Here is a 24,523-nt window from a genome sequence, read left to right as displayed (position 1 = left end):
GTTCACTCATCAGTGAGCTATTTTAGGTCCCCAGTCAGAGTAGCGACCACCACACAGCAAAATAAAACAAAAAACAAAAAAAACCCAAAACACCCTTCCTTAGAGAAGGTGCAGCCTTGATGAGTTAACAGACTGGCCTGGGTGAGGCACCCTTGTGCAGTGCACAGCTTGCATGACCCACTGTGGCTGCCTGAAGTAGGTGCTTGATAGTTATTTGTTGAACGAAGAAAGGAATTAATGAACTTAGTCCTAACAAAACCGCAGAGAGACATTTACCTTTGAGTAAACTGAGGCCTGCCCAAGGGAAGGCAGGAGCCAGGCTCAAGGCTGGAGTTTTATCAGTCACCCTCCGAGAGGGGGCCCACCGCTTCAGGGCGGGAAGCTGGCCACACCTCCCTACCGTAGCGTCCATAACAGCGATGAGGTCAAAGGCCTTAAGCCACTTCTTAGTGGCCAGGAGGAGGGTCCGGCTTCCCTGGAGAGAGGAGGAAGCACAGAGAAGATGGGTCCCCGCTGATGAGCCGCCCACCGCCTGGAGGGTAAGACTGAGGTTCGGGAGACGAGGTCTGGAGCTCCCATAGCGCGGCCCCCGCCCTGAGGACCCCAGACTCCTTTTCTCGCGGCTGGGGAACGGGTCCTGGCATGGGGCGGGGCGAGGCGGTGGGAGCGGCCGCCTGGGGCAGGAGGGAGGCCATCCGAGCGCAGCGCGTGACGCAGGCGCGGGGCGGGGGGGGGGGACCCATAGGGGACGGCGCCGCGGAGGCGGCAGGCTCCAGGCCGGCCCGAAGTTCTGGTTCCGGTGAGCGCCCCGCCCCGCGCCCAGGTCTCGGCCCAGCCGGGGGATGGGTAGAAGGGGCGACAGGCGCGGGAGGGGGTTTGAGTATCCGTCGCCGGGGGTCGCCAGGGCGTTAAGCGAGCCGGCGGACGCTGTCTCGGGCGGGCTGGGACGCCGGCATCCGCGGCGGGGGCGGGGGGAATGCTTTTCCGGGCGGGTCATGGGGCGGGACGCGGGCGGGGCCAGTCGCCAGGGTCTGGTCGCTGCTGCGCGGAATGCCGCTCCGCCGGCGGGTGCGTCCCGGAGCAGCCTGGACATCCGCGGCCACTCCGGCCTCGACTCGCGTGCAGCGCCCCAGCCGGGGATAGTCTAGGGCCTCTGGGCACCGTCACGCCCGCAGGGCCTGGGACGAGGGCCTAACTTTCTCAAGCCTCAGCTTCTGCTTTCGGAAGTAGGCTTAGTAACAGTGCCTTAAGGGGTTGTTGAGAGGGTCTGTGGAGGCAAGGCCAGCGCTTGGCTCCGGGATTGGCTCATGGGAAGCCCAGTCGGTGCGAGGTAGCTGCTTAGGGCTGGCGTGGACGTCTCCATCCCAGAGTGCCGCAGGATGGCCTTCACCCTGCCACACCGCTCTGCAGTCAGGCTTTAGGGGTGGAGTCTGGTGGTAACATGCGACCAGAGGCGAAGACCAGACTTTGGATAACGGGGAGAAACTTTATACCTAAGACGCCTCTGTCTTGGAGCCCAGCGACTTTTATTTGGCCTAGACAATGCTTTTAGAAGTTGCCAACATTTAAAAACTGAGGGTTCGTGTATTTAAAACATGTTTACAATTTCTCCTGAAAAGTCAGAAGACCTGGCCACAAGGAGTATTTTTCCATCTTGGAGTTTTGCACAAGATACAAGTATCTTATTTATCTGTTTATTTTTTCCTCTGGTAAAATGCCCCTTCCAGGGCAGGCGTCAGACCGTGCGCCAATCCTCATTTTTTGGTAGGGATGAGAGCTTTGAGAAGCCTATGAAACGTATGAAAATTAATCAAGGGAAACCTGAAAAATGAAGTCAGGAAGCGAGGAGGAGGAACACTTGACAGTCAATACAACCCCAACAGCTAGAGGCATACTTTGTCTCCGGTGGGAAGTGACGGCTGCTTTACTACTCCCAGCAGCAGTAAAGATTTTCTCCCTGTCTGACAACAGCTCAGCCAATGAGAGACTGTCATAACTCAGCCAATGAAAAACCATTATACTTCCAAGTTCCAGTGTCTTCCAGTTGACTTTTTGTTTATAACGACCACCCCCAACTTCCACTTCTCTATAAAAAGAGTTCCCTCTCATTTGCTTAACGAGGCTTGCAAATGGTTCATCATAGTTGCATAGTTTGCATTGCAGTTCTTTGCCACTCCCAGATAAACCTGTTTTGCTAGTAGAATAACTGGCTATTTTATTGTTTTAGGTTAACATTACATGGAGGTTCCACCAAGAGCCAGAGAAGACCCTTGACAACTCTGAGGCTGGGGAGCGAACAGGTGCTGGTACCCACAGAGCCCAGTGAGCTCACCGCTTTCTCAACGACCCTGGAGTTTGAGGGTGAGTTTTTCTCCTGGATCCGAGCTCTGCCCTTTTTGCGTTTTGACTCTCTCCAGGCTTTATTTGGGATCTGTTTAAAGGCTTTGTGTTTTTTACTTGTCTTACCTGTGAGTACTCTATTGGCACTTCAGCCTCACTCTTTTGAAATCAGGCTGTTCCTACTGGAACTATGCTGGTATTTGGTCCACAGGCTGTTTAAGAATTATTCTTTTGTTCTAGAGAAAAACCCTTGAAAAATGGGATCCCAGTTATCTAAATGTTTTGAGGGTGCCTCCCCCTTTTCAGGGACCCTCAGCCATTTTATGTTTAAAAACTGCAGTCTTTCCTCATATGCATTGCTAACTAAAGGGACCACCTGAAACAAAAGTAATTTAGAACATCAAGGGCCAGTATGGGGAACTTTTGAACTCCCCAAACTTACCTTTCTTAAACTTCTGTTAGACAGCCATGGATATGAAATGGTCAAAACTGAACTGGACACCTTTTCTGTTTGATATTTTAAGATTTCCAAAACTTATCAGGAGTTTCAAATTACCTCTTTGCCAAACACAGTTTTTATTTATTTTTTTTAACATTTTTTATTGATTTATAATCATTTTACAATGTTGTGCAAACACAGTTTTTAAATTAACCGAGGCAAACAAAATTTTAAAGAAAGACAAAATGGACTTCTGAGGTCTCTTTTGCCCCGGTCGTCTTGGTCGCCGGACGCTGGCGGTCATCTTGTGTGCGAGCCCATCCCAGGCGCCATCTTCCTTTCCTTCTGCCCCGCCCTCTTCTGATTCTTCCTGAGCTTCCCTTACTCCCAAAAGCTCTGCTGATTCTTCCTGATCCTTCCTTTGAACCTATCAGAACCTGCTCCTTCACAGTTAAATCTTTTGAGGATTGAAATAAACCTCATAATTACTTACAGTCCCTGGACAAATGTCGAACTGTGAGCTGTAAAGAGTTTCCTAAAGTAACTGAGGACCCCCATAGGTTCGTCAAAGATTTTAACCTAGTTTGTTCAAACCCACCATTCTGGCTTCTCAGATTTGTATCAGTTAGTCCACGTAATCATTGGTGAGGGTCAAGCAAACTGGGTGATACTAGCCCAGTGGGAACATTCTGGAGGAGATTTAGCAGAGCCAGCCCCTAATTTTGGCAAGAGGCTAGAACGCTGCCTGAAAGCCTCCACTGAGCAATTGCAGTAGCCTTTCCTAAACCTGTCGATCGGAACAAAATTCAGCCTTGCACACAAAAGTCTAATGAACCTGTTCATGACTCTTCCAATCAACTTCAGGTTACTTTTAAAGAAAACTCTGGTCTCCCTTCAGATGCTGAGTCCACTAGGGTAGCTGTTGCCTTCATGTTTATGAATGGGCTGAACCGGAATCGTTTAGTTAACAGAACCAGGATGGAATGGGAAACTACGCCCACTCTAGATTTATGTGGCAAATCAGCTCACTTGCACCCTAGATGAGTCACCAAAAAGAAAGACCACTAAAATTCTTAATCTTCAACTCCAGCAAATGAAGGTCCGTAAACAAAACCAAAAACCTGGTTTCTGCTACTGCAAAGAGCCAGGGTGCTGGAAAAAATACTTAGATGATTTGCCCCCACGCTCTCCTTCTCAAACCTCATGAGAAGACAGCATCCATCTCCTAAAAGTTTTGGCTTTAAATGGACATAAAGTCTCCAAAGAAAAACTGCAGTTTGCTCAAATTCAGGTTCACTATTTAGAGCACTTCATCTCACAACAGGAATGACCTTTGAATCCAGATAGGCTTCATGGCATCCTGAACGTCCCCAAACCTAAAACTAAATGCTAATTATGAGGTTTTCTCGGGCTGCTGTCAAAATCAGATTCCAAATTTCTGTCTATGGCTCAGCCCCTACCTGCTTTATTAAAACCAGCAAAGCTGACCCCATTAATTGGGGAGATCAAGATGCCACAGCCTTTGAAGACTTAAAGAAGAACTTAACGAGACCACCTGCCCTTGGACAGCCTAATTATCAGCTTCCCTTTTCCCTCTTTGTATGTGAGAAGGAAGGGAATGCCCTTGTAGTAGTCACCCCAAAACCTGGGGACCATCATGGACCTGTAGGTATTGTAGCCAACAGCTAGGCCCTGTGGCGCAAGGGATATTCCCTTTGCCTCAGAGCCATTCCTGCCTGCCCTTCTGGTTAAGGCCACAAAAGAGATAATCATAGGATCCCTTTTAACCATGTCTGTCCCCCACGCAGTGGAAGCCCTCCTAAATTCTCATCCACGCAGTACTTTCAGTCACCTCGCCTGTTATGAAATCCTTTTGCTACCCGCTCTTCCTGTAACTCTCACAGTTACTAACCTCCACCCTGCTGCTCTTCTCCCCTCCTTCACTCATGAAACCCCTCACGGCTGCCTGATGCTGACCAGTCACCTCTGACTCCGTGTAATAATTTACAGGAGACTCCTGTAACCAGTGCCAGTTTTTCATGGTTTACTGATGGTTCTCATTTAAAGGGAGAAAGTAGTAAATATTGTGCTGGGTATGCTATTGGCAACTCCTTTTGAGGTCATTGAAGCAACACCTTTACCTATGGATGAATTACCCAATAGGCTGAATGAAATGCTCTCACTGGGGCCTGTCCTTTAGCCAAGGGCAAAACCACAGACATTTATACCTGCAATCAGTATGCCTTTAGAGCAACCCATGACTTTGGGGTGACTTGGAAACAACAAGGTTTCCTTACCTTTAATGGGAAAAAGATTTAAAATGGTTCTTATCGGAGAGGACGATATAGCTCAGGGGTAGAGTGCGTGCTTAGCACATAGAGGTCCTGGGTTCAGTCCCCAGTACCTCCACAAAAAAACAAAAACAAAACAAAACAAAAAAACAAACAAGTAAACCTAAGTACCTCCCCACCTAAAAATAAAAATAAATAAATAAAATGATTCTTACATCCAAAATTGATTAGATGCTGTACTCTTGCCAGCTGCCTTGACTATGATGACTATCCCTGGGCATTCCAGGCTCGAGCCTCTATAGGCTAAAGGAAATCAAGCATGTATCTGCCCAAGACGCTGCCCTCAAAGGAACCAATGGCCAAACCTCTGTCATGATCCAAAGGGATGCTCCCTAAGATAACAATCTAGAAAAATTGACTAGAAATGCCCAACACCGCAGAAAAGGAAAAACAATATTGGAGATCTCGTTGGTTCAACAGAAAGAGAGAATTCTAGTTTGGACCAAATAACAAACTGGTCCTACCAGAAATTCTGATTCCCAATCCTTACCACCGTGCGTGCATTAAAACTATCGTCCCACTGACAAAATGATAGCACTCGTGAATCAGTGTTGGGGGGGGAATATTAATAAGGTCACAAAGAGTACCTGCCCTCTTGTCCCACCTGTCCAAAGTACAAAACAGGAAACCTGTTTGCACTGCTCCCAGACACTCTGAATAGCCTCAGGGGCCATGCAGAGATTAGTAGATGGATTTCATACAGCTGCCTCCATCTCCTGGATATAAATGTCTTTTACACATAATCTGTATGTTTTCTTACTGGACTGAAGCCTTCCCTGGCAGACAGGTCACTGCTGCTTCTGTGGCTACAACTTTGTTAGAAAAGATTATCCCTGCCTGGGGAACCCTCTTGAAGTTCACAGTGATCAAGGGTCATTTTACTGGTCAGTGCTTCAACAACAGACTGTAGGTTGCAAATTCAGGGACTGAATTTGGATAAGAATCCAGAGTCAGTTTTCTAGTTTAGATGAAAGAGAGAGACTTCTGTGAATTCTAAACCTTGTAACGGGCCTTAGGAAAATGTCTAGACGTGTCTAGACATCTTAGGAAAAGCTGTCTCATCAGTGTCATCTGCTTCAATTCCAGGAAATCTTTATCTTCAGGGCACCAGATGGTGTGCAGGTCTAGTCTGAATCTGGTGCTTTCTTTAGATGTGTCACATGAATCCAGGAGTCTGTTCTCTGGAGTTCAGTGGCACAAGGCTAGGTTAGCACTACCTGATGGGGCCTTTCCAGTGAAGTTGAAGAGAGTCCTTCTGGAGGTGTCTTTTCCAATAGATGAAATCTCCAGGTTGAAAGATGTGATGCTTATGGTCTTTGTCTCCTAAGACTGCACTATGAAAAAGCCTGCTCTACCAGAGCATCATTATTTTTAATAGAAGCAATTAGGCCTTTACGATATTGAAATGTATCTCCTTTTATCAGCTGCCGATCAAAAGTGGGAGGAGCCAGGTGCATTGGGTACCCCGTGACTATCTCAAAGAGTGAGAGTCTGAATTCCGAAAGGGTTGATTCTGAGGTTTAGAAGGACCAATGGCAATTTTTTTTTTTTCGAGAGTCCCTGTGAATTTTGCCCATTGGGTTCTAATAGTACGTTTGACTAACTCTGAGGTCTGAAGATGTTTAGCACAGTGGAAGTGTTGTGAAACTAGTGAAAGAACACAAATTTGTTGAAGCATCTGACTAGCCGGTGAAAAGCCACTATATCTGGAACTCCCAGCTTCCTCCAGTGGACTTTAAGTTTCTAACAGCCCCTCCCTACTTCCCCTTCTCTTCTATAAAAGAGCTCCCTCTCCTTTGCTTAATGGGATTTACAAGTGGTTCACCAGTTGCATGACCCAAATTGCAGTTGCTCCCACATGATCTGCTTTGCTGGTAAAATATCTGACTGTGTTACTGTTTTAGGTTAACAACTGCTTCTTTGGCCACATCGCAGTGGAAAATGAGAAGTCTCCCCAGTGTCCTTACATGTGGGAGAATATCCCCCCCCCACCCATAGGCAGATAAGGGCCATCTGCTCAAGCCATCTTGAGTGACAATGGCCACAGGCCCAACCCCACCCACCTGGGGGAGTCCCCTTAGAGAGCTGGATAACCAGGACCTCCCCGCCAGGCAGAATCCAGGCTGAGATGGTGGCTCTGTAATTTTCCCAAACCCCCATGCAATTCAGATGTCAAGGGAGGAAGGTGTCCTTGGGGGCAGCTAACCTAGCATTTTGCTCCAGTGCTAGGGGTGTGGGTAACGATGCTTTGGAGCACTGCTCAACTAGCCTCATGCTAAATGCTGTACTGGTACTAACTCAGTCCTCCCAGCCCTTCTGAAGTCAGGACCGTTGCCATCTCCTTTTTACACCTTCCCGGCTAGTCACTGCAGGCCAGGATTCAAACCCAAGCAGTCTTGCTGCTTTCCCCTCAATCTGCTTTTAGGTTCCTGGGCATTTCAGAGTGGCCTGACGCCCACCCCAGAACTGTGGTGGGGGGCCTCCTCATTGGGATGTTGTAGCACATCCGGATTCCAGGCCAAAGTGAGCAATTTGGGGAGAGGAAGTTTGAGTCTCAGCGCTAGCCCATCAAGCCCGTCACCGTGAGCTGGTCTGTGGATGACATGAATAAAGGTTTTATGTTCCGATGGTGAATTCACAGCATTAAAGTAACCTCACCAAAAGTCTCTGCAGAGCTTCCAGACAACAGCATGGCCTTGGCACTCTCTTACAGTTCACCAGGCCCACCAACTTAAAATTAAGCAATTAATTTTTTTAGTGGGGGGATGGGGCCTCTTTAAAAAATTGGTCCCTAAAGATTTTAATATTTTCATTGCATTCTTCCAAATGTGCATAACATGTGACCTCTCCATATTTTGAGGCTCTGCTGTGTACTAGAAGGGTGCTCATGTGCTCCCTAACCTCTCCCCAAAGAGGAAACAGGATTAGGAGTCCCTGGTCCAGGTCCCCAGGGATCTGAGGGGTCCACCTCCTTGATCAGGGCTCCTGAGCACTGTTGCTCCCCACAGGCCTGTGCGTGCACCCCACCTCGGCACAGCCATGGCCGGGGTCAGCATCAACGAGCTGCCCGAGAGCATCCTGCTGGAGGTGTTCATGCACCTGCCCGCCCGCCAGCTGCTGCTGAACTGCCGCCCTGTCTGCAGTCTCTGGCGCGACATCATTGACCTCGTGACCCTCTGGAAGCGAAAATGCCTGCGTGAGGGCTTCGTAACCGAGGACTGGGACCAGCCCGTGGCCGACTGGAAGGTCTTTTTCTTTCTGTGCAGCCTTCGCAGGAACCTCCTGCGCAACCCATGTGCTGAAGGTGGGCTGCAGCTGCCACTGGGCCGATTCCCTCACTTTCCTGAACCTCAGGACCTTTGCACTTGCTGTCCCCACACTATCTGGAATGTTCTGTCACCCCGTGAACACTTGTCACGCCCCCTTGGGCCCTCTCCTCATTCTTCGGATCTCAGTTCAGAGATCTGCCCTGATCCTTCATCTGATGAAAGTAGTGCTCCCCCTCTGTGCTCTGTCACCCTGTGTCCTTCCTTCATAGCACTTGTCATAGCCTGTCATTACTTTGTCTCTCTTTTTTTTCTTTCCTCTGCCACAAACTTCAAGTTCCTGGGGCATGACGGCTCTTGCCGCCCTGCAGCCCATGTCCACACAGCAGGTGTTCAGGAAATGTTTGTTGAGTGAGTGAACACACTGCAGACTCCCTCCCCTTCAGTTCAGGCTGCGCTGCCTGACGTTGAGGGAGGGCTTTGTCTGTGTCAGGCACTAGTCTGAGGTCTTTACAAGCGTGCTTACCCTCCTGTTACCCGATCGTGCAGAGGAAGAAAATGAGGAACTTGAGAGGTAACTACGATCACATGGTTGAAACCCGTTTAGCTCATGTTCTCTTATAAATTTGCGGAGGGTTTTTCCCTTTCTTTTAGTACCTACGAGGTACCAGGCATCATGCTTCTTGTTGGGGCTACAGCAGCAATTGGTTTAGAGGCAGACTTTACACACTTAGAATCCCTTTAGTGTCTGTTTTCTCTTTATCCTCATGAGGATCCTGAGAGCTAGCCACATGAGAAAGGTTGGCTCCATTTTATAGACGGGGAGCCTTAGGCCCCCGTGATGAGTGTCCTGCCCAAAGAAACAGAACTTGCCCAGTTCCTGGGGTCTGGTCCCCACTGCTGATGGCCCTCAGGCCCCTCTCAGAGGCCTCACAGACAGCATCCCAGACACTCAGTCTCCTCGTCTGACGGGACTGGACTCGGCCGCCAGCTCAGTTCACACAGAGCCAGCCTGCAGCCTTGCCTGGCACAGGGCACGGGGCCCAGCAGCGGCCGCCCAGCCTTGCTCAGCTCTCCCCTTGGGCTTGCCCTGGGTACCAGCCCGGCTCCCGGGTTTCTGAATTACTCTTCTGTTGCTCTACTGCGAGTTCCCCAGGGCACCTGAGGGAACAGATGTCAGCTCCTAGTAGAGGGAGCAAGGGAGGAATTTGGGAAGATTGTTCTGGAAAGCCTAGGTAGGGAAGCAGTGTTGTTTCCCGAGGTCCTCTCAGCTCAGTCTGAAGGGGGAGACAGGAAGGACAGCTTTATGCCTCCAAACCCGCCGAGCCAACCCACTGGGGATCCTTCCACCAGTGCGGGGTCACTACACACCACCAACCCAGAGGACGCTCAGCCTCCCAGTCATCCCTCCTTCCCTGGGCAGAGGGGGACCAAGTCGGCACAGTCGGTTCGCAGGACCTCAGATCTCAGTCACATAATTAACCTGGACCCTGACATCTGGAGAATGTCAATCGTCAAGTAAGCAGTCGGAGTTGGGACAATCTCACATTGGCCCTTAAGAACATAAGTACCATCACAGGCCCTTCATAATATGATTTGAGAGCTGAAACTTGGGTACTTCCCAGAGCCCCTCGGCAACACGGAAGCAAGGAAATGTCAGTTCGTAATTTCTGGTAATACTCTTTCTCCAATTTCAGGTTAGGAGTTGAGCCAGTCAGGGACAGAGCAGGAGGGAGAGGGAACCAGATCAGAGCTGACGTGGTGGGCACAGGGGGGAATGGCGGGTGGAGGGGAGCCTTGTAGGGTGGTTCCAAGGCATGGTTGTGGTGCACACCTTGAGATCTGAGCATTACCCCCTCCATCCCAGGACCAGGTGGGGAGGGCCAGACTGAACACTCACACCAGGGATCTCACTTTGGCTTCTGCTCCTAGAGGATATGACGTCCTGGCAAATCGACTCCAACGGGGGGGACCACTGGAAGGTGGAGAGCCTCCCCGGACCTCATGGCACAGAGTTTCCTGACTCCAAAGTCAAGAAGTACTTTGTCACGTCCTATGAGTAAGACAAACTAAACCAGGAAGCTGTATGGAGGGAAGAGGGTCAGGACACCTTTGCCAAACCCCAGGCCTAAGTGAGGGCCTCTCTGCAAAGCTCAAGGGAGGTGGTTCCAAAACCAGCTCAGGGTCTACGTGTACTGCTTCCTTGAGCATGCGTCACTGCCGTGGCTGGGTTCACAGGCAGTGGGGTGGACAGCAGTTTGAGGAGGCTGGGAGCCCGCTGGGTGGTTAGGGTAAGTCAGGGGTGGCACAGGCTGTTGCTCCTCTAGGGATGTGAGTTCACGGAGGCACCCTCCTCAGGGCCCTGGGAGACTGGGCCTAGAGACTGGGATGAGATGCTGCCCAGTTACAAGGGGGTGAAGCTCCCCAAATGTTTCTTATGAGCCTGCAAGGCGGTAGAAGCCAGAGTCAGCACCAGTGGCTGCCCTGCAGTGGTCAGGGCTACTGCTGGGTCCCCTGGACCACCTCCCTGGGTCCGGGCCATGCAGACCATGCCTGGGAATGCACACCTTTCCTTCTCCTCCCCAGAATGTGTCTCAAGTCCCAGCTGATAGACCTCAAAGCCGAGGGCTACTGGGAGGAGCTACTGGACACCTTCCGGCCGGACATTGTGGTTAAGGACTGGTGAGTGGGGCCCACACCCATCCCACACTCTGCAGCCCTCCCTCTTCTCTTCCTGAGAACCCCTGCAGAGAGTGCCCACGGTGCTGGCAATGTCCTGGGGCAGGGGCTCCCCCGCCACTGACAGACACAGCACCTCCTGGGCCCTCCCCCTCCCTGAGTCAGCAGGAGATGTGAACCCCAGTTTACAGGTGGAGAGTCCGAGGCCAACAGACAAGTTGTCACAGACAGGCACTGAAGCAGCACTGAAAACAGGACCCCTCCTCTCTGGACCGCGCAGCTACTTCCTGCCTCCTTGTGAATCTGCCTTTCCTGCCCCTTTCACTGTTCGTCCCACAACTCTGTCCCGAGCTCCTACTCTGTGCCCAGAGCTTTGCAAGGCTCTGGCTTGGCCCAGTGCAGAAGCAGGACCCCAGTTCCAGTCAGGCCCCAGGGCCACCACTGAGGATGCAGGGTTGGGGGTTGAGAGGTGTGCAGAGCTGCGGGGCTGAGCAAAGGATGAGCTCTGTACCAATCCCCATCACACGGGCCACCCCTCTTGAACCTCCTTTGGATCCACCGCCCTGTCCATTATCATGTGCAGGTGACACAGATCCGACAGCCCAGGCGTTATGCTTTTTATGGTGACATCCTCACTGGAACACCCGGAATGGATGCCCCTTTTCTCAGATGGGTTCACTGAGGCCCAGCGTGGATAGACTGCTTACCCTGGGGGCACAGTGGGACACGAGGAGCCCTGAAGCCAGCAGGGCAGGGCAGGAAAATGAAACAGAGTTCTAATTGTGGGCCCGCTGCCTGCCGGCCTCCAGGACCACCTCTGCCTTGGAGTGCACGGTCCTAAGCCCCACCCTCCCTCAGGTTCGCCGCCAGGGCAGACTGTGGCTGCACCTACCACATCCGAGTACAGCTGGCCTCGGCCGACTACATCGTCCTGGCCTCCTTTGAGCCCCCACCTGTGACCATCCATCAGTGGAACGATGCCAGGTGGACAGAGGTGAGGCCTGACCTGCTTGCCCCTTGCCACCCACTTCTCCCACGTCCAGGATGGCAGGAAGTAAGGGGGCAGCCCCAGGGCCTGGAGTGCCCCCAGTCCTCTGTCTGGAGTTTCTGCCTTCTGGCCAGGCAGCTCTCCCCTCCAGGACCTGGTTCCACCCTTCCCCTCCCAGGGTCAGTGTTTACCCTGTCTTGTCCCCTCTCCAGTCCTGGTGGTCACTTCCTCTCTCCTCCCCCCAGGTCTCCCACACCTTCTCGGATTACCCTCCAGGTGTCCGCCACATCCTCTTCCAGCACGGGGGCAAGGACACCCAGTTCTGGGCAGGCTGGTACGGGCCCCGTGTCACCAACAGCAGCATTGTCATCAGCCATAAGATGACCAGGAACCCGGCCCCCTCCACGGCTCACCCCTAGACCCTGCAGGGGCCAGAGGAGGCTACCCACCTGCCTTCCCCACTCCATCTCCACAGGCCCTTCTGACAGCCTGTCATCTGACAGCCATTCATCCGTCCTCTGTCCCGGCCAGTGGAGTGCCAAAGGTTGCCTCCAGGCAAGAGCTGAGCCTACAGTGGGCAGCAAGTCCCTCCGTGTAAGTTCCGACTGAGGGCAAACCCACCAGTTTGTGGTAACTTACTGTTACATAGCTCTGTCATTTTGTTGTAATAAATGTTTTCAGTAAAACCAGCCTGGGGTTGGATCTAGGGGCAGGGGTGCCAGGTCCTTGGCCCTTTGGTGGAGGAGCAGCCCCTCCCCCCAGGTGAATTTGGCAGCACCTGTGGCTCCCACCCAGGCAGTGACATCCCAGCTCAGCCCTTGGGGCTCTTTATTGAAACAACTCACAGCACAGCATTTGAGACAGACAGCGTTGGCCTGCTGAATCCCAGGAGGCTGAGAAATCGAGGTCCCAGTGCCCTTCATTGCCCTCCTGGGGAGAATTCCTCCATGAAGGCAGTCAGGCCTGAGCAGCCCCAGGCTGGAGGGTCAGGGGTCCATACGTAGAGGCATTAAGAGCACTTGGAATCAGGGTGGCCCTGCAGTACTGCCCTAGGCGAGGGCCCCCAAAGTCCGATGGTTGGTTGTGGCATCCACGGGCAGGCACACCCTCAGCTGCTTTTATGAGCTCGCTCTTCCACATAGAGCTGCATCTAATGGCAAGAACAAACAGCCATGGTCAGGTGGACAGCCAGGGCCCCTACTCTGGAGAACCCATGAGGCCTCTGCCAAGAGTGGGCTTGTGTAGCCACAGCCAGCATTAAGGGAAAGAGGGGACTGGGAGTCTTAAGCCAGCCACGCCCTGGTCACCTCCCCCAAGCAGCTCACCTTTAAGATATCCGATGTCATGGTTTTTAGGGGTATCAGTCGGGGGTCGTGCATGTGGACGTCCTGCTCATCTGCCAGGATCCAGGGGAAGTCCTAGGGAGGCGACCAAGGGAAGGGTGGCAGGGGGCTAGCCGTGGCCTACCCTCACTTTGCTACCCCTTCCCTTCCCCGAACTAGGGCCCTCAGACTTCAGGGAGCATCCGAATCGCCAGGGAACCGCTGGCAGTGCCGATTCCCAGGTTCGTCCACCAGACAGGCTGAGACTGGAGACCCAAACTGGGCTGGGAACCCAAGTGATTTAACAAGCCCCAAACACCAGTTGTGAAATTGGATCAAGGATCCCCTCCTTTGAGAACCCCACTGAGCTGCGCCCTCCTCTCAGCACTGAGAGCCCGGGTGGGGCAATGACAGGCAGGTGGCCACAGGGCTGACACACAATGAGAGCCTACTGTGTGCCAGGTGCTGCCTCCAGCAACACTTCTGCTGGTCAGAGCTCTGGTTTTCAGAGCATCCTGGCTGTCTTGCCTCCCTGCCCACCCTTCCACACCAGCCTTATCTCACCTTGATGACTTGGATCTTCTCCATGTTGCGAGTGGCAGCTTCTCTCGTGTGCACTAAGACTGTGAAGGTGCAGCCTAAAGAGGCAAGAGTTTGGTCAAGACTGGGCTACCCCATGCCTGCCTCGGGACACAGCTTCCTCCCACCTCCCTAGCTGGCTCAGCAGCCCCACAGCACAGTGTTAACCAAGTACTAAGACAAGACAGTCAACAGGAAGACTGAAGTCAGGTGGAGTCAATCAGGGAAGCTTCCTGGAGAGGGTGGGCTTTTGGAGCAATTACAAAAGTCAGAAAGAAAGAGAGGAGACTTGGTGCAGACAAATAGGGACCTGAGGACACAGACCAACACAAGTAGCTATGGAAACACCCAGAGAAGAGAGGGTGGGGTGTGAGCATACCAGGGGGGTTGTGGTCCAGGACAGCATCACATACACTGATCTTCAGGATGAAGGCCCGGAGCAGCTGCTCCACGTGAGACAGCAGGGAGTCTGAGCTGAGAAGGAGAGAGGAAGAGGGTCTCCCAGCACACGGGTGGCCCCCCTCCCACCAGCAGTCAGTCAACCCTGGAAGCGGCCCTCGGGTGCAGAGCCCTGTCCGCCTGGTACTTTTGAGGGCTTGGCTACCTATCTCTACACAGCTAAAGCATCTGGGGAGTTTAAAACCAATGCTAAGTACCATCACAGACAAATTAAGTCAGAATGGTGGGCAAAGGGTGTAGGGAACCCCAGTAGGTGGTTGTAACGTGCAGCCAGGTCTCAGAACCAGGACACAGCCCAAACTTCATACTCTAGGACACCAAGCTGGGAAGGGAGAGGGCTTGCCCAAGGCCACACAGCAAGTGGGGACAGATTCCAGTGCTCTGACTTCGCCACAGGAAGCCGGCAGCTGACCAGCCCAACACACCCGTCCAAAGTCAACTTCAAGTTGACTGTGGACTGGATGCTTGACTGGGAAGTCAGGAACCGGGTCTATGTCCTGGCTTTGCCACCATTTGGGTGACCGGGTCAAGGTCATCTCTCTGACCTTGGTTTCTCCATCTACAAAATGAGGTTGGGACTAGCCATTTGCCAATGCTGTGATTTTCAAGGTTTGATACAGGAGGGTCTCTTTGTAACCTGTGTGATGTCCACAGAGACTGGGGGGCGGCCGGCTGCAACTCAGCCACTAACAGCCTTGTTAGGTCAGCACACCTTGCCATGCCTCCTCTCAGACCTTTACCAAGGCACTTAGCAGCTACCAGAAAGGGGTGAGGGTCGGGGATATAGCTAGGACCTCACACCAGCTGGCACATGGACGGGGAGAGAGGCAGCTCACCTGATGGACAGCAGCGGAGGCTGTGTGATTTCAAAGACAAATTTCTCCACTGGGCGGTGTTCTTTGTCCAAAATTACCACCACTACCTTCTCCACATCATTCTGCAAGGACAGGAACCCCCCACTCCAGAACTGGACACCCCCCTACCACCACCACCACTCCCTCCCTGCCCAGGGAATTATGGGAAAGGGGCAGTCGCAGCCCTGTTCAGCCTCTAGGCCCAGAGTTCCTCAGAGCCCAGAAAGAGGTTTGAGAAGTTGAAGTAGGCACCCCCAGAAATGAATGGTACAGACAGAGAGGAGAGGATGCCTGGGCCCCGTGGGGATACCAGGACATCTCAGAGAGAACAAGATAGAAGGAAGAAGCACTGAGCGGCTAAGCTGAGACAGAACTTGGGGATGGAAGAAGAGACTGCCTGAGAAGAACCCAGAACCCTCCAAGGCAGGCCCCACGTGGGGAGCCAATTCCACTATTGGGGTGGGGCTCTCTTCCAACATGCCCTGAATGTGCCCCCATGCCCTGGGCCCTGAGCAGGAATGGTCTCTAGAGTGCAGGGAACAACAGGCTTCTGGGTGTTAGAGACACAGGGACCCTGCATGGTCCCAGCATCACCCCATCCTGGAGGATGGGGGAGCACTGGGGGTGACGTGGGCCAGGGGGTCCGGTGCTCTCACCTTCTCCAGGAGCGGCTTGACGCAGTGCAGCGTGTCCTGGATATACTGGTTCAGTTCCGGGTGACAGGACATCTGCATACAACCCCATGACGGCTGGTGAGGCAGGATGGGGAAACGACCCCACACTCCTTACAGCAGCCCAAGGCCCCTTCTGCCTTTAGAGAAAGGCCCATCCGTTCCCTCAGGCTCGCCACCCGGGACAGACTACCCATCATGAGGCCAAGAACTGGATTATCCCCAGAGGAAGAGAAGTTAGGAGATCCTAAGAATTCAGTCTTAACATTAGCACTTCATACAGCATTAGGAGTTCGTTGAGCTCCTCCAGAGTCTAGAAGTCCCTAAATTGTATTTGGGCAAACAGGCATTTTTCCAGAGAAAGGATCCAGAAATTTAATCAATTTTCAAACATTAAGAATCTGGAACTAAGAAGCTGTGAGCCCTCAGGCTTAACCTCTCTGAGCTCTACTTACTTCACCTGCTGAAGATTTCATTAAAAAGTAAGGATTAAATGAGATAAGTAGCTAGTACACAGTGGGCACTCTAAGTGCTGATTCTTTTTTCCCTTTCCCTGTATATCCTCTAAACTTCTACCACCTTCCAGTAGTCGGCATTTATTCTAATATTTACTGATTGCTAAGGGGCAGGCACATCTAGAGACTGCGGATAGAGTAGCATATATTCACTGCTTTGTCTCCTTTTCACTTGTAAACAACCCGTTACAATTAGGGTAAATGAGGGGAGAGAGAAGGTGCCTGAGGTTTACAGGAACCCCCTCCCCAAACCAACCATTCACCAGGTGCAGGACACCTTTCAAATACAATGATGGTGGGGTTGAGGGTTGTGGGGGGGCTCTAATCAGAGGGTCTGGCCCCTAACTTTTGGCGAGGGGAACTCCCAGTTCAGAGGGGATGAGAGGAAACGCCACTGCAGTGAGCAGGTAGAAGGTTGTCGGGCTATCAGCAGCTGCCAGGAACTAGATGGCAAGGCCATGCTACTGAGGAATGAGGGGGCTGAGCCCGAAGGTGGAAGAGAGTGAAAAATCCCCCCTCTACCCACTCTTGTGATTCGGGGCACGGGGTTACCCAGTGCACCCAACCTGACTGTGGGGGCTCACCTGGACAGGCACGTTGTACTTCTTACGCTTCTGGAAGATGCCCACCGGGTAGACCTCACGCACGTAGAGAATCAGGTGCACGGCCACCTCCAGGAACTCGCAGAGCACGTCGGCCACCACTGCGAGGGGGCAGAACTCAGTGCATGCGCTCGGGGAAGCCCGCCCGCCCAGGCCCTCCCTCGACCCCCGCCCCGGGTCCGCAGGTCCAGCCACCCTACCTTGACCAAAGTTGAGGTCCTGTCGCGTGAGCGTGGTCATCCTCCCGGATACCTAGGGGGCGGGGCAGGAGCGGGAGCTAGTTCCAAAGGCCCAGGCAGCCGCAGGGCCCGCCCCCTCCATTGCCCCTCCCCTCCGCCTAGGGGGCATCGGGCAGGACCGCGCCTCCCTTCACACCGAACCGTGGCAGCTGAGAAGCACCCCCTCACGCTGTCTTCAGCCCTCGGGGGTATCAGCTGCTCTGGCCGCCTCGCCCTGCTGTCTGGTTGGGGTAGAAAAGGACAGAGCTATGCCCGCATAGAGGGCACGGCCGCGGCCGCAGAGGAAGCAGCTGGATGCGCAGGGCCGGGAGCGTAAAGCGGGGCACGCGGAAAGCGAAACTAGGCTGGAATAAGACTTTACCCCCTGCCTGGCTGGATTCCTCCCCTGAGGGAATCCTGCTCCTCTCCTCTAACCAGGGTACCGGCTTCGGCCTCGATTCCCGGATCGGGGCCCGGCCCCCGCGAGGGAAACCACCGACCAGATTACTCGCGCCTCCCGCTCAACCCGCGGCCGGGGCGCCGCTCCGTGACGTCCGCTGTGCTCTGGTGGGTCCTAGCGCCCGCCTCCAGCTACGCTCACTCCCCGCGCAGCCAACCACGGGTAGGGGAGGGAGCGGCTGCCGGAGGGGCGGGGCTTGGGAGGGGCGGGGCCCTGCCTCCGTGCGAGTATGATCCCAGGGCCTGAGTGGGCAGATGCTGCGCCACGCCGCTTCCTTTCAATTTTGGGTAGGCGCGAAAAAAGACAGCTTTGGTCTCCATACCGGAAGGCTACGTATTTTCCTCCCCAGGGCATTTCTCTGTTTTTAGGGCGTGGGAAGAGGGCGGGTAGGTGTTCCTGGTGAGAGCCAGGTGAAGCTCACAGCTGGGGGCTATGGATAGCGACATCTGCCGAGAGCTCTGGAGTCACCATCCTCAGAACCTCAGCTGCCCAACCGAAAGCGAATCCGCCGGCTCCGGGGCGGGGACAGGGGAGATCGGGCGCGCACCGGGGACGTCCCCACCCCCAACCCACCCGGATCCTAAATGCAGCTTGTCTTTACCTCCCAGGAAGATAAATCCTCCTGGCTCATGCATCGTAACAATAGCTGACATTTATAGAGGTGCCAGGTACTGAGCTAAGTGTGTCCGTGGATTGGCCCATTAAATGCTCAAAACAATTCCACGCGATGTTTACTATGATTGTCCTCGTTTTACAGATGAGCTAAACGAGGCGCGGGAGTTACCCAGCTAAGTGGGGGAGGGGCGGGCGGAATTGTCTTCTGCCACTACTCTGGTTTGGTTTGGTTTGGTTTGGTTTTTTTTTTTTTGTTTTGATTTGATTGAGTTATAGTCAGTTTGCAATGTTGTGTCAATTTCTGGTGTACAGCACAATTTTTCAGTCACTGCAACTACTCTTTATAGCTCGGAAATCTCCTAGAAGCATGGACTCTGGAAGGTCTGGGAGGACCCTGGGAAATAATAATATTAATATTAAAATAATTACTAACATGGGTTGAGCACTTACTATGTTTCAAGCACTGATTTCTTTCATTCTGTCATTAAGCCTAGGAGCTAAACCCCCATTTTAGAGTTGCAGTTTAATAGAAGGTAAAACAGGCCCAGAGATGGTCCCTAAATTGCCAAAATCACACAGTTGAAATACAAGCCCACTTCTATTGTGACCTCAGGGCTTCAGCTTATTCTCAGCCCCCTTGTTTTACAGGAAGGTCAGAGAAGTGACTGTGTCGTTATGGACAACAAGTTGGGCCAGAAGTCCAGGGATCTTGTCTCTGACCTCCAGGTACATAAAGGCTATTTAGGAGTCATGCGCATCTGTTGGTACCCAGATCTAGCCAGGAATGTTTACCGCTTAGTTCTCAGTATTGGAGATCTGCACCCCCTTCGCCCTAGATGCTTTCAAACCTGCATTAACACACTTCTGATGGCTGGGGACAGAGAAGAGAATAAGTAACCTGGCCCATTAAGCCAAGAATGCCAGCAGAGCATTTTTCAAAAGCAGTCCTTGGAAATCTGCATCAGACTCCCCAAGGAGCCCATTTAACACCTGGGACCTGGACTTCCCTGACCTACCAGCTCACTTGGGGTGCAAAGCAGGGCAATGGCCCTTTAGCAAGCTCCGAGGGGCCTTGATACCCAAGAAAGTGTGGGAATCGCAACCACAGTGGTTTGGGCTTTTCCACAGGAAGTCTGCATTTCATAAAATTGCAATGCTTAACCCAAAGGAATGGATTATTTAATTCAGACATGGAGGCACCTGGCAGCCTATTTTGGGTACAATAATCCTTCTTAAGACCTGGGGAGCCTGCCCACATCATATGGGAAAGGACTATTTCCACATGGAGCCAGCTGAGCAGCCCCTGCTTTGTAGACAGGTATCCCCTGGCTCCTTGAGACGTCATCACTGTGGATGCTTTGAAAACTGGGGGAAACAAGGGTCCCTCTTTTCCCCTTCCTGAAGGCTGTCCAAGCAGCATTTTCCTTGGTAACAGGAAGTAGCAGTGTTAAGGGGGCAATTCCCTGTAAAGGGTCCCTTAGGATTAGGGCCTAACAGGTGGAGGAACTCAGAGTCCAGCTACTCCTGGGTGGTGGCTTCCAGGGCACAGTGTGAGTGACGTGGGGGCTCATGGGAGGCCTTCTTTCCATGGGCCCTCAGCCCCAGCCCCCTGCCCTGAGAAGACACAGTGCAAACCACTCATAGGTCTCCTGCCACAGAGCTAAAGAATTTCAGAGAAGCCTTGTTGGACATACAACTCAACACTCACATTTTTCCAATGGGGAAACTGAGGTCCCAGAAGCCTTGTTTGACACTGGGGTACCCACCTTGTCAACTAGAAACTGGATAAAAATGCCTGAGTTTGGGGTTTTGGATTCAGAGCCAGCCATAAACAGGAAGACGGGTGGCTAGGAGATAAAGGAGAGATCAAACTGACCTGACCTCAAGCCCCAAAAGGCCTCTGTCTCATTTGTAAAACAAACAAGCTGGACAGATGTTCTCTATACCTCTGATGGCCTTGGGTTTCATGGGGGCCAACAAAGTGGGGATAGGGCAGGGGCAGGGGGACGAATCAGCTGGGGCCATGGGGGAGCTTTATGAAAAGTCATCTGTCATTTCCATCCATAGGGCTCTGCGGCATCTGGTTTTTCATATCTTAATCGCATCAGTGTGATGGATGGTCATGGGACCCAGATTACATTATGGGGTTAATTTATTACATTTTTGAATACCCATTTGCTGGGAGGCTGTTTTTCAAAGTTATTTGCATATTTTTCACCATAATGACAATATGTAGGAGGGCATCTGGGAGGGAAGGATGGATGGTTAGGAGGACAGAAAGCTTATTTGCCAACTGAAGTAGGTTCCTGAGCAGTGGGGATGGAAAGAAAATCACTCCCTAGAGACATTTAAATTGAAACTAAGAGAAGGCAAGATGCAAGAAAGTCTTGCAAAGATTAAGGCCTGCGTGGGGAGAGGAGAATTCCTGAGGTTCGCTGAACAACACACAATGAGCGAACAGGGTATAACAGCAGGCAGTGAAGTGTCCAGACCCTGAAGATGCTTCCAAAGTCCCTCCCATCCCCACCAGGCTGATCACAGGACATATCATCCATCTCATCCCTGCCTAAGGTTCCCTGAACACAAAACACACGGAGGTCTGAGGAGCCACAGAGACTCAGCCACATATAGCCTGGTGACAATTCTACTGATTCCCTGATGCTCAGGGACCCAGCCCGTTGGGATGCTCCTCTGAGCAGAGACCTAGCCTCGTTCATTCTGTTAGTCCAGCACCTCACCAGCACTTGGCCAAATTCGGATTCTGAATGAGTGTGTGTTAAATGAGTAAATGAAAGGATGATGGACAATGGTTTATTGCCACTTGCCTGACATGAATCTTAATTTAGTTTGGATGAGGAGCAAAGATCTCTGATTTCCATGCTCAGGCTGTAGGCAGTGGTGTGCAGAGAAGAGCTGCTTTCAAAAACAGAGCCAATGTTCATAGCAGCACTATTTACAATAGCCAAGACATGGAAGCAACCTAAATGTCCATCGACAGATGACTGGATAAAGAAGTTGTGGTATATTTATACAATGGAATACTATTCAGCCATAAAAAATGACAACATAATGCCATTTGCAGCAACAGGGAGAATGTCATTCTCAGTGAAGTAAGCCAGAAAGAGAAAGAAAAATACCATATGATATCACTCATATGTGGAATTAAAAAAAAAAGAAGACAAATGAATTAAATATAAAACAGAAACAGACTCACAGACATAGAATACAAACTTGTGCTTACCAGAGGGGAGGGGGGCAGGAAGGGATAGACTGGGAGTTGGAGATTTGTAGATACTGAGAGGTATATATAGAATAGATACTGTATAGCACAGGGAGATATATTCAAGATCTTGTAGTAGCTCACGGTGAAAAAGAATATGAAAATGAATATATGTATATTCATGTATGACTGAAAAATTGTGCTATACACAAGAAATTGACACAACACTGTAAACTGACTATAACTCAATAAAAAAATAAAGAATTAAATTAAATTTTAAAAAATGGAGCAAGAGCTGCAGAATGCTCACTATGGTGTCCTCACACACACTGGGCTACTCACATGCACAGCCTGCTGCTTCTCTCCCCACCACTGCCCCTTATCTAGCCATGAAGCTCCTCCCTCTCTAAATCTCAAGTTTCTGCATCTATAAAATGGGATCATATTAGCACCAATTCTGTAGAGTTGAGCGAGGAGTAAGGGAGATAATGTTTGTGAAAATATCAAGTGCACAATGCCTGGCACATAAATGCCCAATTAATGGCTGTTATGATAATGATATGAAGATCGACACACACTCTAGCTAAGCTCCTAGAGCAAACACTCCGGACCAGCCATCATGCTTTCAAAACCCCATCTAAAGCATTCATAGCTGTACCCCTCTCACCATTTCCATTTCCAAAAGCAGCAGGCAGCCCCCAAGATGCCTATGGAGGACACACATCCTCATGGCCCAAGGTGCCTAAAGACAGAGGCTGCAGCCGAAGACAGCTCTTCTCCCCATTCCTCTGGTCTTCTGGTGTGAGGCCTGATCTGCACAGCCGCCCAGATTCTGGCATCCACTGCTGATCTCGGACCCACATCAGAGCCCTGACCTTAGGCCAGTAACACTGCACAGCTTCCAATACTTCAACCAGGCAGAGCCCTCACATCACTCCCTCCCGGAGGTTCTGCTGATTCCCCAGTGTCACTGACCCTTTGTTGGTCAGGCGGCCCTGCAGATCATCTCTTAAACTTTGAACCTTTACAACCAGAGAAATGTACAGAGACACTAAATGTTTTGACAAACATTTAGAGGGGTTGCCAGATCCTCTGAAGTCACCCTGGACCAGAGGGTGAGAACTCTTGATTCCAGTTCAACCACTACTGTTTTTTAAATAACTGCTTTATTGAGATATAACTCACAAACCATAAAGTTCATCCTTTTAATGCCTGCAATTCAGTGGTTTTCAGTATAGTCACAAAGTTGGGCATAATCACCACTATCTAATTTCAGAATATTTTCATCACTCCACCCACACACATTAGCAGCCACTCCCCAATCTCCCTACCCCACCCCCCACAACCACTAGTTTACCTTCTGTCTCTAAGGCCTTGCCTATGTCGAACATTTCATATAAATCATACAATATGTGGCCTTTTATGTCTGGTTTGTTTCACTAAACATACTGCTTTCAAGATTCGTCCAGATTGTGGCACGTATTGGTACTTCAATGGCCAAATAATATTCCATTGTGTGACTATACCACATTTTGTTCATCCATTCATCAGATGATGGATATTTGAGTTGTTTCCACTTTGGCCATTCAACATGGGGAAACTGAAACCCAAAGTCACCATAACCTGGACAGGACAGAAGCCCAGGCCTCACCTAACATCCACCTTTTCCCACAGCATCTCTCTGGGAGGAGCCAGAGAGCAGAGAATCCAAGCATGGCAAAAGATCGCCCCACTGGTGAACAGCCATGGCAACAGCGTTTGAACCAAAGGATCCAATAAATTCGCTTCTGGTTCAGTGAATGCCAAGCCACAGCTTCATCCTTGACAAGGAGAATAAAGCCCACTATCCCCCTCCCAGATCCAAGCCATCATCGCCTCTTCTCTGCCACAGTTCCTAACTGGTCTCCCTGCTTTTGTCATTGCCCCCAAATGCAACCTATTCTCAACTTTGGGAATCAGACCGAATTTGTTAAAACCTAAGTCAGTTCATGTCTCTGCTCTGCTCATAATGGGACCCATCCTGGTGCCCATCAGACTGATAATATTACAATAACAATAGCAGCTAATTTTTCTAGAGCATATCCAGCGGGGCCAGGACCTTAGGAACATTATCTCCGTACACAGGCCATTGCGCTTAATCCTTGAACTCTGAGGAGTTAGGGATAATGGTGAGCTCAGAGAGGTTAAGCCACTTGACATCAGAAGAGGAGCCCAGGCATCTAGCCTAACTGCAGAGGGGAGCTCTTAAACCTCTGAGCCGTAATTTGCCACACTCTGGAGAATAGAAAGCAGCTGAAATGGAAGCCACTGGGCCAGGTCTGGGCACCAGACAAGACTGCCGCTTTCAGCTCGCCTCGCCTCACCCTACAGCTCTTTGATCTTTGCAGGGCTGGTGGCCCCACTGACTCCGCCATGAGTTATGAGGGCCGTGGGACCCATAACACAGCATTCCGGGACTCCCAGGGTCGGCAGGATGCGGCACCCTGCGCGGTGATGGATGAGACGGCCTGGGCGCTGGCTTTGTCCAGGCTGGGCCGGGTTAGGAAACATCAGATCGACTTTGGACGGGGCGGGGCGAGTCGCGAACTGTGTGTAAGTGCGTGTGCGTGTGCGTGTGCGTGTTGGGTAGGGACTGCCTTTCTCCCTTCCCTCCTAGGGTATGTGAGTGGGAAGGGGGACACTAGTGCGGCCGCCAGCGCTTGCGAGTCTCACTTGGTAGTGCATTGAAGCCCCCCTGTATCCCCACATCGAAGAGCTACTCCTCCCAGAACCCCGCCCCCGACTCCGCGCACTTTCCGAGGCTACAAAGGCCCTGCGGTGCCCCGTTCCGCCTCCCTCGCACCGGGCAATTCTTCCGTCCCATTTGACAGCCAAGGCGGAATAATCCTTTTGGGGAACGGCCGGCCCCTGCCCAGCGAGACGCGGCCGCAGCAGAGCGTTCAGCT

General features: G+C 51.8%; 2 protein-coding genes across 14 annotated transcripts in view; one reads left to right on the top strand and one right to left on the bottom strand.

Moving 5' to 3' along the window:
* Window positions 1–408: 408 nt before the first annotated feature.
* Window positions 409–14,162, top strand: LOC102531486 (F-box only protein 6). Of its 5 annotated transcripts, none has more exons than XM_031683665.2 (8): window positions 409–539; window positions 2,228–2,361; window positions 8,139–8,434; window positions 10,329–10,455; window positions 10,983–11,078; window positions 11,934–12,069; window positions 12,539–12,657; window positions 13,566–14,162. In XM_031683665.2, the coding sequence occupies exons 3-8, from the start codon at window positions 8,170–8,172 to the stop codon at window positions 13,711–13,713; spliced, it is 891 nt and encodes a 296-aa protein (XP_031539525.1). In that variant the 5' UTR covers window positions 409–539; window positions 2,228–2,361; window positions 8,139–8,169; the 3' UTR covers window positions 13,714–14,162. The 5 variants fall into 5 exon arrangements, with proteins under 5 accessions (XP_031539525.1, XP_072831489.1, XP_072831490.1 ...); XM_072975388.1 differs by lacking the exon at window positions 409–539 and adding an exon at window positions 713–799; XM_072975389.1 differs by lacking the exon at window positions 409–539 and adding an exon at window positions 713–823.
* The window catches only part of MAD2L2 (mitotic arrest deficient 2 like 2), a 12,311-nt gene continuing 662 nt past the window's right edge, over window positions 12,875–24,523 (bottom strand). For 3 of the 9 annotated variants that reach the window (XM_072975395.1, XM_072975393.1, XM_072975394.1), the window contains exons 2-9: window positions 17,266–17,317; window positions 17,048–17,166; window positions 15,934–16,005; window positions 15,260–15,360; window positions 14,344–14,438; window positions 13,950–14,023; window positions 13,389–13,481; window positions 12,875–13,213 (exon numbers count right to left, since the gene is read on the bottom strand). In XM_072975395.1, coding sequence (XP_072831496.1) covers window positions 13,172–13,213; window positions 13,389–13,481; window positions 13,950–14,023; window positions 14,344–14,438; window positions 15,260–15,360; window positions 15,934–16,005; window positions 17,048–17,166; window positions 17,266–17,305 — 636 coding nt within the window. In that variant the 5' untranslated portion in view covers window positions 17,306–17,317 and the 3' untranslated portion in view covers window positions 12,875–13,171. Of the gene's footprint in view, window positions 13,214–13,388; window positions 13,482–13,949; window positions 14,024–14,343; window positions 14,439–15,259; window positions 15,361–15,933; window positions 16,006–17,047; window positions 17,167–17,265; window positions 17,318–17,440; window positions 17,526–17,665; window positions 17,989–24,523 lie in introns of those variants that run through there. The other 6 variants (XM_015238827.3, XM_015238816.3, XM_015238832.3 and 3 more) reach the window with 6 other exon arrangements.

The sequence above is a fragment of the Vicugna pacos genome, chromosome 13, assembly GCF_048564905.1.
Source record: "Vicugna pacos chromosome 13, VicPac4, whole genome shotgun sequence".
Classification (NCBI taxonomy): domain Eukaryota; kingdom Metazoa; phylum Chordata; class Mammalia; order Artiodactyla; family Camelidae; genus Vicugna; species Vicugna pacos.
Note: the sequence above shows the minus strand (reverse complement) of the source record. Positions and strands in the feature narration are given on the sequence as shown.